The sequence below is a fragment of the Hevea brasiliensis genome, chromosome 18, assembly GCF_030052815.1.
Source record: "Hevea brasiliensis isolate MT/VB/25A 57/8 chromosome 18, ASM3005281v1, whole genome shotgun sequence".
NCBI classification, from domain to species: domain Eukaryota; kingdom Viridiplantae; phylum Streptophyta; class Magnoliopsida; order Malpighiales; family Euphorbiaceae; genus Hevea; species Hevea brasiliensis.
Window position 1 is genome coordinate 36,115,232 of NC_079510.1, and position 18,407 is coordinate 36,133,638.

Below are 18,407 nucleotides of genomic sequence, written 5' to 3' on the forward strand. Positions count from 1 at the left end.
CTACTACTGCTAAGGCTGATTTAACTAATAAAGATATTTTATGTCATAGAAAAATCTTAAGTGCCTTGTCTGATAATATTTATCATATTTTCTGTCATACCAAAACTGCTCTTGAATTGTGGGAAGCTTTAGATTATAAATATGGCACTAAAGAGAAGGGTTTGAAAAGATGTTCAATTGAAAAATGGCTTGATTTTCAAATGGTTGATGGAAAAAGTGTTTCTGATCAAATTCATGATTTTGAAAACATTATTTTTGACATGAAAATAAAAGATGTTTCAATTGATGATTCTATTTTGGTTACATCTCTTATTAAAAAATTACCACCTTCATGGTCCGATTTTGCTAGAAGTTTGAAACAGAAACCTGAAATTTCTCTTTTGATGAATTGCTTGTCTCTTTGAGAATTGAAGATAGGCATCAACTTACACAACCCCAAAACCAAAAAATTGAATTTCAAGCCAAGGCACATGTTGTTCAAAATTTTCACAAACCAAAACTAAGAGTTTTAAGTTGCATCCAAAAAGAATTTGAATGGGAGTGAGGCTCAAGTCTTAGGAGAAGGCCAAATAAAACTAGAATTGTCTTCTGGAAAATTTCTTGTATTAGATAGAGTCTTTCATGTTCCTTCTTTTAGGAAAAAATTAATTAGTGCATCTTTGTTAGATCAGCATGGTTTTAAACTTATTCTTGGTTCCAATAAAGTTGTTATTAGTAAACATGGTAATTTTATTGGTAAAGGTTATTTGGTTGATGGACTTTATAAGTTGAATGTAATGCCTTCTTCTATTAATGCAGTTTCTTTTACTTCTGTTACTAATATTGAATATGATACTTTTTGGCATGGTAGACTTGGACATGTCAATTTTGATACTATGAAAAGAATGATGAGTTTGGATTTAATTCTAAAACATGAAATTAATAAAAAGAATAAATGTCAAATTTGTGTTCAAGCAAAACAACATAGGAAACCTTTTAAATCTGTGGAAAGGGAAAAATGCTTGTTAGAATTGATTTATAGTGATATTTGTGATAGTGATAATGTTTTGACCCGTGGTGGTAAGAGATATTTTGTTACATTTATTGATGATTTTTCTAAATTTTACTATATGTATTTAATTAATTCTAAAAGTGAATTATTTGATAAATTTCAAGTTTACAAAATAGAAGTTGAAAATCAACTAGAAAGGAAAATAAAAATTTTACGTTCTGATAGAGTTGGTGAGTATTCTTCTAATGAAATGAATGATTTTTGTGAATTGCATGGTACTATCCATCAAGTTACTGCTCCATACTCACCTCAATCTAATGGAATAGCAGAAAGAAAAAATAGGACCTTAATGGATATGGTTAATGCTATGTTGCTTAGTTCTGGTTTACCTAATAATTTATAGGGTGAGGCTTTGTATTCTGCATGTCTTATTTTAAATAGAATTCCTTATAAAAATTATAGTAAAACACCATATGAATTATGGAATAACAAAAAACCCTCTTTGAAATATTTCAAAGTGTGGGGATGTTTAGCTAATGTTAATATTCCTATTACTAAGAAAAGAAAAATAGGTCCTAAAACTATTGATTGTGCTTTTGTTGGATATTCCTTGAATAGTAATTCATATTGTTTTCTAGTATTACATTCTGATATTCCTGAAATTTCTAATAATATTATTATAGAATCCAAAGATGCATGTTTCTTTGAAAATATATTTCCTATGAAAAATGTGTTATCTAGAACTGTTAATGAGGGTCCTTCTAGTTTTAATCATAATAATGTGAGTTCATGTGAACCTAGAAGAAGTAAGAGAAGTAGAAAAACTAAAGTTTTTTATACTAATTTTTTCACTTTCTTACTTGAAGATGAACCTAAAACATATAATGATGCTATGATTTCTGTTGATGCTCCATTTTGGAAAGAAGCAATTAAGGGTGAAATGGATTCTCTTACTTCTAATAAAACTTAGGTTTTATCTGATCTTCCACCTAGTTGCAAAACAATAGGGTGTAAATGGGTTTTTAAGAAAAAATTAAGGAATGATGGTTCCATAGAAAAATTTAAAGCTAGGTTAGTTGCTAAAGGTTTTAAACGAGAAGAAGGAGTAGATTTCTTTGACACTTATGCACCTGTTTCTAAAATTACTACTATTAGGCTTTTGATTGCTTTAACTTCTATCCATAAGCTAGATATTCATCAAATGGATATGAAGACAGCTGTTTTAAATAGTGAATTAGAAGAAAAAGTTTACATGGATCAATCAGAAGGTTTTTGTAGTACCAGGACAAGAGAGAAAAGTGTGTAAGCTTGTAAAATCCTTGTATGGTTTGAAACAAGCCCCTAAACAGTGGCATGAAAATTTTGATAAGATTATGTTATCTAATGGTTTTAATATTAATATTGTTGATAAATATGTTTACCGTAAGAAATTTGGTGATGCTTATGTTATTCTTTGCTTATATGTAAATGATATTTTAATTTTTGGTAGTAATATCCATGTTATCAATACAACCAAATATTTTTTATCTAGTAATTTTGATATGAAGGATCTAGGTCAAGTTGATGTAATTTTAGGTATTAAATTATTGAGAAATGGTAACAACATTGCTTTAACTCAATCTCATTATATTGAAAAAATATTGAAAAGGTTTGATTATGCTAATATGTCACCTGTATCTAGTCCTTTTGATCCAACAGTTAAATTAAGAAAAAAATACTGGAGAAAGTGTTTCACAATATAAATACTCTCAAATAATAGGAGTATTATTGCATTTAGCTAATCATACCAGGCTTGATATTGCATACGCAGTTGGTAGATTAGGTAGATATACTCATAATCCAAACTCTTTACATTGGCATGCATTAGAAAGAGTATTTAAATATCTTAAAGGAACAATTGATTATGCTATTCATTATTGTGGTTTTCCTACAATAATGGAAGGTTATAGTGATGCCAATTGGGTTTCTGATTCAGAAGAAATTAAATCAACTAATGGTTATGTTTTTACCATTAGCGGTGGTGCAGTCTCATGGAAGTCTGCAAAACAAATAATAATTTCTCGCTCTGCTATGGAAGCAGAATTAGTGGCTTTAGATGCTACTAGTACTGAAGCATAGTGGTTTCAGAATTTTATGAATGACTTGCCTTTCATTGTTAAACCTTTACCTCCAATTTCAATAAATTGTGACAGTCAAGCTACTATAGCTAGAGCTAAAAGTAAAAATTTTAATGAAAAAAGGAGGCACCTAATGGTTAGGCATAAATCTATACGTCATTTGATTTCTCATGGTGTGATTTCTTTAGATTTTGTCAGGTCTGAAAGTAATATTGCGGATCCGCTCACTAAAGGACTGGCACACCCGCAAATTCTTCAAACATCGAGGGGATTGGGATTGAAGCCTATAAAGTAGTTGTCACAATGGACACCCGTCTTTAGAGGTATGGTGATCCCATGAATAAAGTTCAATGGGTAAAAATGAAATTGTATGGTAATGAGGGAGAGCATATAATATTTTTATTGTTGCGGAAAAATTTTGAGTTCCATTCCTATGGTGTAGTGCTATCTACTGTGATGTATAGGAAGAATTAAATTCTGAATGAACCTAATGGCATAATTTTTCGCTAGGTAATGATCACAGATTGCTCTTGGAGGGTTCACCTAGTGAGTGTGGTGGTGGGGTCGTCATTATGAAAATTTGGGCAATTTTCTAAAGACACTCATGAAATAGATTCGTGTGCATGACTGTAAAGCACAACACTGATAGAACCTAGATGATTTCTCATACTCTGTGTGTGGTGAATTTTAATCTGATTCAAAAAGGACTAGTTCAAAACATTTATGTTACTGTATTCTTTCATATTAAAACTCATTAACACTAAGTGTAGGTTCAAACCCTGAAGGTACCTAACGCCTATTACACAGTATTATATGCTCAAAATTAATTAAATTTTAAATCGTGTGGGGGAATGTTAGATTTTTTATTTAAAATTTAAAAAATATATATATATATATAATTATTATAAAAAAAATCTTTTTGACCCAGTAAAGTTTGTTCCCTATTTTTTTGGAACTATTTTTATTTTTTATTTTTTAACCTTACTTGCTTGCTATTTTTAAGGATTAGTGGCCTAATATCTCTGATTAGTGGATTAAAACTAGGGAATTTTTAGTCATTGAAAAATAAATATTTTTTCTATTCATAAACCACCCATTGTCATCACGTACTCTCCACTAAATCACATCTAACCTTTAATCTTGTTTTCTTCTATCTATCACGAATTGATTGTTATATATTCGTTCTATATTTATTTATTTATTACATCTTCAAGTTATTTTTTTTTTACTCTACTGAAGGAAACAATTTTTCTTTCTGATATTTTTGGATATATCGATCAATAAATTCTAAGCATTGAGAATAATCGATTCGGAAAACTCTTAGCTGCACACAAGAGCTCCAACGGATTGAAGTATCTTGCGAGAGGGACGTTGTTGATTGATTACTCGGTACAGACAGGCCGTTTCCTCTCAAAGGTAGCGCTAAAATTCAGCCTATTTCAATATACAAATTCATAGGCTACTCTAATAATTTTTTTTCTCTTGATTTTATATTGTTATCATTTGAATTTTATTATTTGTTTGTGGTCCTTATTTATTGTTTTTATTTAATCTGATTGTTGATTTGGTTTTAATTATTAATTTTCTATTAGAAATGTCCCTACAAACGCAGAACCAGCCCCTCCTTGGCCTATTCTCCTTGATGGGTTGAAGTAATCGGTCGCCTTTTCCACGGTCTCATACTTGAATTTCAAACTTGATTTCGTGAAACCGATTGGAAATTTTTTGAGATTGTTTCGTTCGAGGCAAAGGCAATGCAAGAAGAATGTGATAAACTAAAACATTCATCCATGAGATGGATGCTAATGTAATATTTTTGCTTGTTTCAAGTAATCAAGTACCTTCCTTTCCCTTTAAAAATCTTTTATAGCCAGCATAAGCTGCAAAGAGAGACAGCATGAGGAGTGCAGCTGCTGCTAAAGCAATAGCAATGGCAACTCCTAAGCCAGAAAATCCTGAAAATTTTAAGGACCAATTAGATGATTGAGATGGCGAAAGGTGATGAAATAGCCCAAACTCAATACGCCAGAAATTAGAATAAGAAGGGAACAAAGGGTAAGAAAGATCCTAAACACATGTTTGTTATAATTCTGTAGAAAGTCATTTTTATCATATCAGGCCAAAAATTACTAATCATCCCCTTTTCCCCATCATTCCACCTGCAATTTCAAGGAAATTAGGCAAAAATACCACCAATCAAAGATACATCTCTAAACATATCTTCACAAAAACAAACATTTTCAAAAGATGAACTTACCATGAGTATCTTCTTCATGATTAAAGAACTTGTCAGTGGAGTATCTCAAATAGAAGCCAGCATTCATCCCTCTACCTTCCTTGCTTGGCAAGCACCCTTTAACCTCCTTTTCTGCCTTCTCCAAACACTCTATACACCCATCTTTCCCAACACTGAGCCAAAGCGTAAACACCCTCAATCCCCATCGCAGCAAACCCACCATTCTTCACAGCTTTACTAGTCACACTAGCAACCGCATACCCAACACTTGTAAAAAACTTCAACTTTCCATTCTCAATGCCAGAGCCCAAAAAATTTTCCTGGCTACATTTAAGAGTATCAAGAGAAAAGGACACAGCCTCCTGAAAGAAATCATATTTATCATAGCGTAGAAAGCACCCATCAAGATAGATGCGAGCAGAGACGGAGGGAAGGCAGAGGGGGATCTTGGTGCGAGAGGCGGAAAAGCAGAGAAGGCAATCAGTCTGCGAGAGGTCTCCGTGGCATTAGGCTAAAGCGTAGATAGGAACAGGGGAGTCGTTGAGTTGGTAATGGTGAGTGGCGAAGTGGCTATTGGTTATGAGCTGCGAAAGAGTTTCCATTTCTCTGATAAAAGCTGGGAGTAGGCCCTTGAGACGGGTTGAGTTGCCGCAGAAGAGGCCGGATTGGGTGACTCGAGGATCCGGAAGGGAAAGAGAGACGAAGGAGTAGAAAAAGGAAGAGAAGAGCCCTGTTCTTTGTATTAACTGATAGTTCAGAACTAAAGAATGCATGGAAACAGTTCTCTCCCTTCCCCTGTGGGTGCAGAGCTCTGGTCTGGAGTATATTTATGGAAATCACGACGCAAAGCACAAACCTGGCCCTCGGGCTAAAGGGGCTATGACCGACCTGGAGAGCCCTCATTTTTTGCTGCTAACATCTTGAAGAATTTAATTAAAAAGAAATTGACAACCACAGCACCATAAGAGCTACTTGGGTCAAATTATTAAGAGACAATTATTAGTCATATTTATATTAATAAGAGTATATTATATTTAAGTATACTTTCATAATAATCATTATTAAAGAATTAAGAGTTTAAGATTTACACGAGATTAAACTGTGTAATCTGAATGATATTTAATAAATATTAAATTTATCTTAAGAGAAAATTATTATTTTATTTCTATATTTTAATGAAATTAACTATTTAGTTTCTATATTTTAAAAAATATATTATTTAATCTCTATATTTTACTTCTGTTAAACTATTTAGTCTCTCTGTCAAAGTTTCTATTATTTATATTATTCAAACTACTATTTAATCCTTCTATTTTAAGAAACTAATTAGTTAATTTCTATATTTTCAAAAACGCTACTATTTAGTTTCTTTATTTTAGTAAAATTAATTAGTTGGTTAATGTATTTTGAAAAATATAGCATTTTAAAAATTATATTGTTAGAAAAAAATAAAAATTTAACTATGTAGAGACTAAATCTGAATTTATATGTTTTTTTAAAATTTTTAATTCCTTGGACATCATTTTTATATTTTCACTTTGAAAAATAATTTTCTTTTATTACTTACAAATTTAAGTAAACTGATTAATTTTTTTGTATAGATAATTTGTACTATTTTTATTAACAAATGAAAATAAAGAGAGAATGAGAGGAACAAAAATGCCAGCATAAAGGAGAAGTAATATGGAGATATATAAATAAAAGAAGATAACAAAGAAATAAGGGAGAGAGGATTATGATAATTTAGGTATAAAAAATAATTATAAAACTAAATAGTTAACGGAGTTAAATTACAGGACTAACTAATATGTTTTTCTAAAATATAGGGGCTCACTAATTAGTTTCACTAAAATAGAGAGAATAAATAATAGTTTAACTAGTACTGACTAACGGAAAAATTAACAGATGGACTAAACAGCTTAACAGAGGTAAAATACAGGGAATAAATAGTATATTTTTCAAAATACAGGGACTAAGTAGTTAGTTTCATTAAAATACATGGACTAAACAGTAATTTACTCTTATCTTAAATAATTAATAGTGTTTTACACATTAGTATATTATTTTTTAAATATTAATATATTAAATTTATATTATATATTATTAATATATTAAATTTATATTATACGATTAATATTTTTTTTTAAATGAAAAAATAAGCCCTTTGGATGTGATAGTTATACATTCCTTAAACTTAAGGCCTAGGTCACCGATTGGTATCCTAAATTTAACCCAACCTTATAGTAAGGGACCTACCACCAAACTCTATGTGACACTCAATGAGATGAATCATTGGACAACCTACCACCACTTTTTATTGCACTCCTAAATAAAGACAATATTTAATTGGTGCGAGGAGTCAAACTAGAACAGGATAAGGCTATCTCATCAAGTTAATCACTGTATTACTATGCTCAACAATTAACGAAGTTTTACAAATTAATATTAATATATATTAATAGTAAATCAAATATTAATATACTACATTAGTATTATCTTGATAAATATAATCTTTCTAAGTTTGATTTCTTTTAATTTAACAAATTAATTATAATAATTATATATTTTTTAAATATAAAAATTAATTAAAAAATGAATTAAATTCTTATACTCCCTCCATTCCAAAAAAAATAGTCTACTTTGCTTTTTGCACATGGATTAAAAATTTTGGTTATTATGGTTTAATTAAAAATTTTTCATATTTTTTTCCTATATGCCCCTAATTAAAGTTGTTTGCTGAAGTAATATTACTTTGACTATATTAAATATAAGATAAATATAAAAAATTACTGTATACCTTTAATTGAAATCTTAAGATTTTTTATTTTTGTGATATTAACTAATATAAAGAGGTTAAAGTAGCATTCAAGTTGTGATAAATTAAAAAAGCAAAAAATTAATAATAAATTATTTTTTTTATATTGTAGTCAAAATTGATAATAAATGAATTATTCACTACACTTTAATTTTTTAAAAAAATTAAAAGTTATTAATTGTTCTAAAGTGTAATTACATGATAGTATAATTGTAAATACAAAAAATATATATTTTTAAAAAAGAAAAGAAAATTATTATTATGTGATGCCGAAAAAAGAAATACAAACTATTTTATTGAGAGGGAGGGAGCATTTATTTTGAAGCACAATCTTACAAATTAGATTATAAATTGGTCAATTCCTAGTGCTACTGTATTCATCATTCAAAAGTCAAATTCATCCATTTTCTGACCCGTTGGTGCTTGGTACAAAGGAACTTAAAAGGAATATTTTTTTTGAGGCTTTTCGGCTTGACTCATGAAAAAATAGTTTATCACATTTAGATTATAAGTATATTATTTTTTTAAAATAATAAATTATATTAATTTAATTTTTATTATTATATTATCATAATATATTTCAATTATATTATAATTTTAAATTAAATAGAATGATATTTTATAAATAAATATTTTATTAAAAATAATAAAAAATAATTTTTAAATTTGTTAAAATTAATAAAAACAATCTATTTAAATTAATGCAAGAAAATAAATTTTTAATGTGAATATGAGAAAAAAATATAATAAAGTCATATAGTGAAATCTTAAAATTAAAGAAAATATAATAAAATACTTAGTCAAATTAACTTTAAATACTAAAATAAAAAATTCATCTACTCTAACTTTTTTTTTCTTATAAACACCGCTTATAAGCTCTTAATTAAATTAGCTTAAATTCTAAGTTAAGCTAAACACCCCCTAAATATTCTCTTAGTTAAGTTAAAAGCATATTTTAATTCCTAATTTTATCATGACTTTTAAAAACATTTCATTTCATATCTCAACTTTTAAAAAGTAAATTTTATAATTTTAGTCACAGTTTAAAAAAAAAAAATTATAATTTTAGTAAGGGCGTCAATAGACTTTTTATTTTTTTAATGTTTAGGAGTTAATTTATGTATTTAACATTTTTAAATTTATTAAATTATAAAAATTTAAAAATGAGATGAAATATTTTTAAAATTAAAAATACCACTAATTTTTTTTATTATTATAAAAGTCAGAGATTAATTTATACATTTAATGCTTTAGTTATTATAGCATTTAACTTAATGGGACCTATTATAGTTTTTAGCTAATATTGCATTTATGGATTGATTGATTGATTGATAGTAAATACATTTGAATGTAGAGAAGACTTTGTAGAAAACCCACTTGCTTGCCACTTACTTTTGCATTTTTCTTTACTTTATATCTACACATTAGAACTTTCCTACTTTGAATGGACAATAAGTTGCAAGAGTTTACCAATTGATTCATACAAAAATGTTAATTCTTGCATATACCAGGTTGTATATATCAAGTTGTACACACTTATCTAATTAAGAATTAATATATTATTAATAATGAATTTTATTATAAAATATAATATATTTTATTATAATATATAATTTTTAATTTTTAATTAATTGATGTCAATAATTTCTCATTAAAAAAGAATAAGAACAAAAACTCTATTAAAATTAACATGATTTTAGCAACGATTCATTATTATTATTAACTCGTATTTACGTGTATTCTATTTATTGAAAAAAAAAATCCCATGGCTTATAAGAGTGGAAAGCCGATTCGGTCTACTCATTTGTCTTTGCACATTTTTATAATAATTGGATTATAAAATAATTTATACATGTATCTAAAATTTTTCCCAAAATGTCAAAGAAAAATTTTCTCCACTTGCTTTTGAAAAATAATTTCTCTGTCGAAATTTTTTTATAAAATAATTTTGAAAAAAAATATTATTTTTTATTATTTAATTGTAATATTGAAAAAAAACTTTCGATATTTGGCATACATTTAAGAATTAATACATTATAAATAAAAACATATTAAAATAAAAAAAGAAAATATTTTAAGTAAAAATATAATATTGTTTACTCTTTTTTAATTTATTATAATATTATATTATATTATATTATAATTATATTTATAAATAATTTGACATATAAATTGATAAAAATAGAATAATTATATAATTTTTAATTATAGAATAATTGTCTCACTGAATTTTACAACTTAAAAACTATTATTTTATGTTCCCTTAATTAGTTATAGTATTTTCAATTGAGAAATTAGTTATTACCGGTATTAACAATTTAATTGAAATAAATTAGTATTTAAATTATTTTAATGATACAATTTTAATAGGACTTTGTCAATATTTCATAAAGCACATGTATAAAAACATCGCAAATCTAAACCTATTAAGTCATAATGTATTCTTTCGTAAAACCAATTAAAAAGGATTGTCCTCATATATTTTCAACCCTTCAAACCTCTAATAAAATACTTTGGAGGGCTAAAACTATTTTTCTTTATATAAAAATATTATTTTAGATATTGTTAAAAAAATGATTTGAAAAAAGTTATTTTTTTATTTTTATAACAAAAATTTATTAATTTTAATTTTTAATTATTTTTTAATACTCTTTAAGTAATATATTTAAAAAATAATAATTTTCTTAATAACAGTTCCAACAGTAATATTAAATAGGCTCATAAAGTATGATTAACCGCAATCTAAGTTATAGACATAGGTTATTTTTCCTAGTGTTTTCAAGAGAAAATTCGTTTATAGAGTATTAATCTTTTTTTAAAGACAAATGGTTTGTTTGGTATTATCGTTGAATTATTAATAAAAAAATATTTTTTTAAATATATAAATTAAAAATATTAAAATTAAATTTAATAATTTATAGTCATAAGAATTCTAAAATAATAAAATAAATCTTTTCAACAGTATTTAATACTTGTTTGACATTGAAGTTTCGAGGTAAAATTCTTTTCAAGAGAAAGTATAATTTTAGATGCTACAAAAAAATTATTTTATTATTTTAATATTTCAATAATTAAAATTTATCAAATTTAATTTTAAATTAATTGTAATGTTATCTAATATATATATATATATATTCTCAACAACAAAATCAAATAGACCCTTAAAATAATGCTTTTTTGGAAAAACTTTTTTTTTCAGAAGCTCAATAACAAACATAACTAAAAAGATTATATGTTGCATTCTTTTGTAAAAAGATTGTTGTGTTATTTTATTAGTCAAAGATGGAACTTATTTAAAAACAATATATATGGGGAAATTTTATAATACTTTCTGTACAATCCTTTATTTAGCAATTTTTTAATAAATAAGGAGAGTAAACCCTATATAATTATTATTAGTGAGACTGCATGTTTATGACATAATCCGGAAAGCCCTCAAGATTAGACCAACTTTCGGAAGACAAGTAACGAATTTTTATGCAAATGGGTCCCCAACAAATCATCCACAACCAACCCTAATTTTGGAGGATTATGCAAGCATTTAAAGTGACAAGAAGACACACAACAAATTTGTTACACATTTTGAGAACTTCTTGCACACACAATGACATAATAGAAAGATTTTCTCTTTTTTTTTTTTAGAAAAATAAATGAATAGAGAAAAAAGATATAAATAAATCAATAACAGACTTATCTCTTGCTGTAAATCTTCACAACCAAAAAGTTTTTAATCATAAACTATACCTTCTTTAGTATCTCTATAAATTTGTACAAAAGGTTGCATGGCATGTCCTTGCTTGCAATCTTGCAAGTGATTCCATAAAGACTAGGAGCTAGAGTCACTGTATTTTACCTCAAGAAGTTCAAGCAAGGGTTACCTCAAAAACTGTTCTAAGGAAATCTTTGAACTTGGCAATCTTTGAAACATAGGAAATCTAGTTGGGGTTTATTTCTGTCTTCATTATTCACTTCTTGATGGCCTATATGAACTATTCATGCTAGAGGACTCCGAGGAAGTGTAGGAATAAACTTCAACTTTTGTGGCTGCATTTGATACATAACTATTTGCGCTGTAAGACCTTCTGGAGCTCTCAGGTTCTAGCAGAGTCGCATTCATAAAAGGAGGTTGATTTGGGAGAGGAATTACACAATCACTACTATTTAGCATCCCCACCACTTCTGCCATCGATGGTCTTAAGGCACCTGAAGCTTGTGTGCATAAAAGGCCAATTTGAAGCACCTTGGAAGCCTCCTGTACTGGAAAATCATCTCTCAGGCAAGGATCAACAGCTTCATCCAATCTATTTGATCTGTAAAGTCGCCATACCTGAGGCAAAATGGTGAAAATTGTGCCACTTTATCAAACAGAACAAATGTTCCACAAATAGGGACTTGTACAACAAAGATTTGAGATCATACTGTTTGCAGAAGTGATCTGGAGTAGTCTATCAACCCATTACACCTTCTGCCCATTACGATTTCAAGAACCAGTACTCCAAAACTGTAAACATCAGCCTTCTCAGTTAGCTGCCCTCGTATCAGATACTCTGGAGCCATATATCCTCTGCATCATGCAGTTTAATTGAAAAAAAAAATCCCATCATCGATATCGAATTGTTACTCTATCCACCATTGATCAGATGCCTGTGAAGAGGACTAGAGGAGCGCAAGTAATGCTTTAACCATTGTTATCCTATAAGGAATTATCTTGTATAGAAAGAGGAGAGAGGAGACTAGAGGAGCGCAAGTAATGCTTTAACCATTGTTATCCTATAAGGAATTATCTTGGATAGAAAGAGGAGAGAGGACTTACATTGTTCCTGCAATTCCAGTGCTAAGATGAGTCTTATCAGCACCAAAACACCGAACAAGTCCAAAATCTGCAATCTTTGGAGTGAGATTCTCATCAAGAAGAATATTACTGCTTTTAATGTCCCTGTGGATTATTCTCTCTTGACAACCTCCATGAAGATATGCAAGCCCCTCAGCCGTTCCAACAATTACATTGAACCGCTCCTTCCAATTTAGAGTTCTGGTTTTATTGTTTCCTGCATAGGAAAGTTGAAAGATCATGAGTTTTAACAGAATTTGGTGACATACCTATCAAAGATTTCTTTCATAAAGAAACCTTCAGAATCAAACTCTGAGAAAATATAATCAGCATTTGAAATGATGTAAAGCAAAAACAATTACCGAAGATGAACTGATCGAGGCTCTTGTTAGGGACATATTCATAAACCAGAAGGCTCTCGGGACCTTCAATGCTACATCCCAAAAACTTCACAAGGTTCTTGTGTTGAATTCCACTGATTAAGTTTACCTCATTGAAGAACTCATCCACCCATTGTCTTGTATTGAAAATCAATCTTTTAACTGCAACAGTCTGCCCATCTGGAAGAGTCCCTACAAATACAGAACCAGCTCCTCCTTGGCCTATTTTCCTTGACGGATTGAAATAATCTGTCACCTTTTCCAGGGTCTCATACTTGAAATTCAACCCTGATTTGTTGAAACTGATTGAAACTTTTTTGAGATTGATACGTTCTAGGCAAAAGCAATGCAAGAAAAATGTAATATATTAAAACATTCATCCATAAGGCTACTATGTGCATTAGATGCTAATGTAATACTTTTGCTTTCAGTAAATAATCAAGTACCTTCTTTTTCCTTCAATAATTTTCTATAGCCAGCATAAGCTGCAAGGAGAGACAGCATGAGGAGTGCAGTTGCTGCTAAAGCAATAGCAATGGCAACTCCTGACAATCCTGAAAAATTAAGGAAGCAATTAGATGCTTGAGATGGAAAAAGGCGATGAAATAGCCCAAACTCAATAACCAGAAATTAGAATAAGAAAGGAACAAAGGGTGAGAAAGATCCTACACAAATGTTTGTTATAATTCTGCAGAAATTCAGTTTTATCATATTAGGCCAAAAATTACCAGTTATTCCCTTTTCCCCATCATTTCGCCCGCAATTTCAGGGGAATCAGGCAAAAAACCACCAATCACAGATACATTTCCAAACAAATTTTCACAAAAACAAACATTTTCAAAAGGGAAATTACCGTGAGCATCCCCTAGTTCTCCTTCATGACTAAAGAACTTGTCCGTGGAGTATCTCAAATAGCAGCCAGCATTCATCCCTATGCCTTCCTTGCTTGGCAAGCACCCTTTAACCTCCTTTACTGCCTTCTCCAAACACTCCACACACCCATTTTTCCCGACACTCTCCCAACACTGAGCCAAAGCATAAACACCATCAATCCCCGTCACAGCGAACCCACCATTCTCCACAGCTTTACTAGTCACATTAGCAACCGCATACCCAACACTCGAATCAAACTTCAACTTCCCATTCTCATCACCAGAACCAGAAAAATTTTCCTGGCTACATTTGAAAGTATCAAGAGAAAGGGACACAGCCTCCTGAAAGAAATCATATTTATCATAACGAAGAAAGCACCCATCAAGATAAATGCGAGCAGAGACGGAGGGAAGGCAACGGGGGATCTTGGTGCGAGAGGCGGCGTAGCAGAGGAGGCAATCAGTCTGCGAGAGGTCTCCGTGGCACTGGGTTAAAGCGTAGATAGGAACAGAGGAGTTGTTGAGGTGGTAAGTAGCAAAGTGGGTATTGTTTATGAGCTGCGAAAGAGCTTCCATTTCCTTAACAAAAGCAGGGACAAGGTCCCTGAGACGTGTTGAGTTGCCGCAAAAGAGGCCGGATTGGGTGATTCGAGGATCGGAGAGGGAGAGAGAGAAGAACGAGCAGATAAAGAAAGAGAAGAGGCATGTTCTATATAGTACTGGGTAGTTCACAGTTAAAGAATACATAGAAGTTGTTTGCTTTCCTTCCTCCTCTCTGTGTATGGAACTCTGATGAAGAAGAAGAAGTGCTGATTCGTTTTTGTTTTCGCTCTTAATTTTTTTTTGCGCTACTTTCCTGCCATTTTTGATTGGGGTAAATTACATAACAGTACCTCAACTTCTAAACTTCAATTTCTAATATAAAATCTATTAATTTTATTTTTACCTGTAATTTTCACTATCAATTTACACGTCAATCTTTAAACAATTAAAAACATGTTTAACCGAAGAAATTTGACAGACTCGGATTCGAATATCTACTCTATTAATTTTCTACCAAAAAATTAAATGTCAAGGAATATAAAATAAAATTGTATTATTAGAAATATGCCATTAAATTAATAGTTTAATATATATTATATAATATAAAAATTTTAATTTTAATGGCCTATTTTTTTAAAAAAAATAATATAGTAAAAAAATTAAAAAAAATAAAATTGTGAGTGAAAGCCACTGTTATTACGTATAAAAGATAAGAAGCAATGAAATATATAAAGGCATATTCTTTATAAAAAAAAAAGTTAAAGGCTTGAGTTTATTTTATTTATTTGTGATTATTTAAGATCTATTTAATTTTGGTGTTATTGGTGATTATTTTTTTAAAAAAATATTATTTTTTTATAAAAAAAATATTGATAGATAAGAAATAATTTTGTTATTAATAAATTTTAATAAAATTATATAAAAATAAATTGAAATTAGTTAATTAATTGATAGTAAAAAGCTTCAAAATGGGTTTTTTCATATGAAATGGTATTAATTATTGATTTTTAAACTTTACAAAACAGGATAACTTAATTGTTAAGAATTAAATAATCATCAATTAATTTTTAATAATTAAGTCAAATACCCAATTAATTATTATATTTATGTTATTAATTTATTTAGATGTTGTTTAATTGTAAATTATTAATTACGAACTTTTTAAAATTTTAATTTAGAAAAAGGCGATTGTTTTTATTTTTATTATATTTTAAATATAATTTAAAATATAAATTTATAATTTTAAAAATAATATCAATATAAACTAGGATATTTTTATTTAAATTTCTCTCATTAAGTCCTATCATAACCTGCGCCCACACGCTCCTTGGCTGGTTTAACATTTTTATCATGCGCCGCTTTTTCTTGACTTTTATGCCCGTGCGTGTCTTATTCTCACCTGACGGTGATATTAGAGCCACCGCAACGACCCTTTTACATTTATTTTTGGATTCTACAAGGTGAAAGTGTATATAAAATTTAAATATTTTATTGAATTATTAATTATTTAAAATATAAAATATTATAATAAAATATTATATATAATATACATAAACTAAATAGATTTAGTGTCATTCGAGTAACATAATCAGGATTGAAATTAGTTAAAATAATTTAAGGTGAATTTTATTAAGATTTAGAATAAATTTAAATATTAAAAATTTCAATTAGATTTAGATACGGGGAATTTTACTAATATTCTATTTATTATTGTACTTATTTGTTATCGTAAAAATATATTTATCTTATAAAAAGTAGATAAATAGACTCGAAGTTGAAACTTTCCAACTCCCAATCTACCTTAAAACTTGATGAACTAGACAGACTACTCTGCTTGACAATGTAAAATTATTATTATTAAAAAAGTATTTTTATTTTTATGAAAATATAATCAAGTTTAGTTAAATTTAAATTAATTTCATTAAATAGAACCAATTGAAGTAATTAATCTTGATAATTGATTATGGGGCAAAATATAATTAAACCATGCTTTACAGATAGATCAGATTGAGGAATTCTTATAGTCAACATCTTTGACTTCTTTTCTAACATTAAAATCTTATTCAAATTTTGCTTGGAGAGTCATTTTTATGTATGAATTTCTAGATTTTTTTTAATTTTTTTTAATATTGTAACTTGCAATTTAATAGAAGAAAATATATGAATCAATTCCATTTCTTGCTTAAATGGTTTTATTTTATTTTATTTTATTTTATTTGTTCATGTGCTGTTTGGTTTTGATTGAGCTGAAAGCCATGATTCCCCTTTTCTTAACTAATCCAACCACTCTTCTTAAATGAATAAATCAAGACTCCATCATAGACTTATATCCATTATTATGATGGTCATGTGTAAGTGTAATTAATTAAATAATCATAATTTTCTTCACACAAGTCTTCATCATAGTTGCTGCTAAACCTTTCATTTTGAATACAAAAACCAGCAACTCTCTGTCAAAAATGGTTGTATCAACCCACTCTTTGACATTTAGGCCTCCGATATTTAATAATAATAAAAAAAAAATCTTAATTCTATTTTTGTCTGTATAGGGATTCATCAATTAGGTATTTGCTCATGATTTTCTATACCCACAAATGCTTGTGTGGTCCAGGGAATCTTTTGCACATCAAAATAAAGGCTTGTTTGGAAGCATGGAAAGTCTTACACTGTGTTCACATTCAAGCAGGAAAATTGCTACTAGAAATCTAACTCCATTAAGTTAATTGTATTGCTTCTTTCATGAGGGATTTGGTCAAAAAAATTCAAAAACGTCGGCTACCTGCTATAAAGCTAATATTGTACACATTAGCAAACTAATTAATATTCGAGAGTTCCTATATCTAACCTTGTTTTGCCTAATTAACACAATATATACATATATACCCTGGGAAGGAAAGCTTATATGATTAAGCTAATTAATTAATTAATTAATTAATCAGAAAAGGAATGTCTTTGCTGATATTCTGAGCCTAAATAATGTAATTCCATATGTTCATCTATGAAAGGTGGCCTGGATGGCTAAGGCAACTTAAGATCCTTTTTTCTAAGCATTTGAACTACTTTTGTCATGATTGGTCTTGAACTAGGTGATTCTTGAGTGCATAATAGACCAATAGACCAATTTGAATGACTCCAATTTCTTTTGTGTCTTCTCTCTCGATACTTTTATCGATGATTTCTGATATTATTTTTTATTGAAAGTGTATTCATGCCTGTGTTTTAAAAAGAAAAAAGGAAAATTCCTACAATAAATATAGCAAAATAAATCAAATTCTCATCTATATGCACTTGAACATTTAGCAAGGTTGAAGGAATTTACATGCGCAATTAGGGCTTCGTGTATATCCTCAGACTGATGTTTGTTGTTTTGTACGCCAGTAACTATTTCGATCACAAGAACTCCAAAGCTATAAGCATCTACTTTCTCAGTTAATCGTCCTTTGGCTATGTATTCATATACCCTCTTAAAGGGAAGACCCACCAAAGAAAAATACTAATTAGAAATTGCAAATGACACAACAAATAATGTTTAGTATCTCTAAGATATATATATATATATATATATATATATATATATATATATATCATGTCAATTAGGAGAAGAATGGAATGATTAGAGTCA

The 18,407-nt window shown here is 28.7% G+C and overlaps 1 protein-coding gene and 1 pseudogene across 1 annotated transcript; both read right to left on the bottom strand.

The window, feature by feature from the left end:
- LOC110669695 (cysteine-rich receptor-like protein kinase 42) overlaps positions 1-6,118 on the bottom strand; it is a 44,220-nt pseudogene extending 38,102 nt beyond the window's left edge.
- A 5,715-nt stretch (positions 6,119-11,833) lies between these two features.
- LOC110669397 (cysteine-rich receptor-like protein kinase 42) lies at positions 11,834-15,099 on the bottom strand. Its single transcript, XM_021831058.2, is given in 7 exon segments — positions 11,834-12,121; positions 12,124-12,486; positions 12,579-12,723; positions 12,973-13,207; positions 13,353-13,703; positions 13,817-13,924; positions 14,224-15,099. Coding segments are annotated over 7 exon segments (1,995 nt in total). The 5' UTR covers positions 14,990-15,099; the 3' UTR covers positions 11,834-12,094.
- Positions 15,100-18,407: the final 3,308 nt, after the last annotated feature.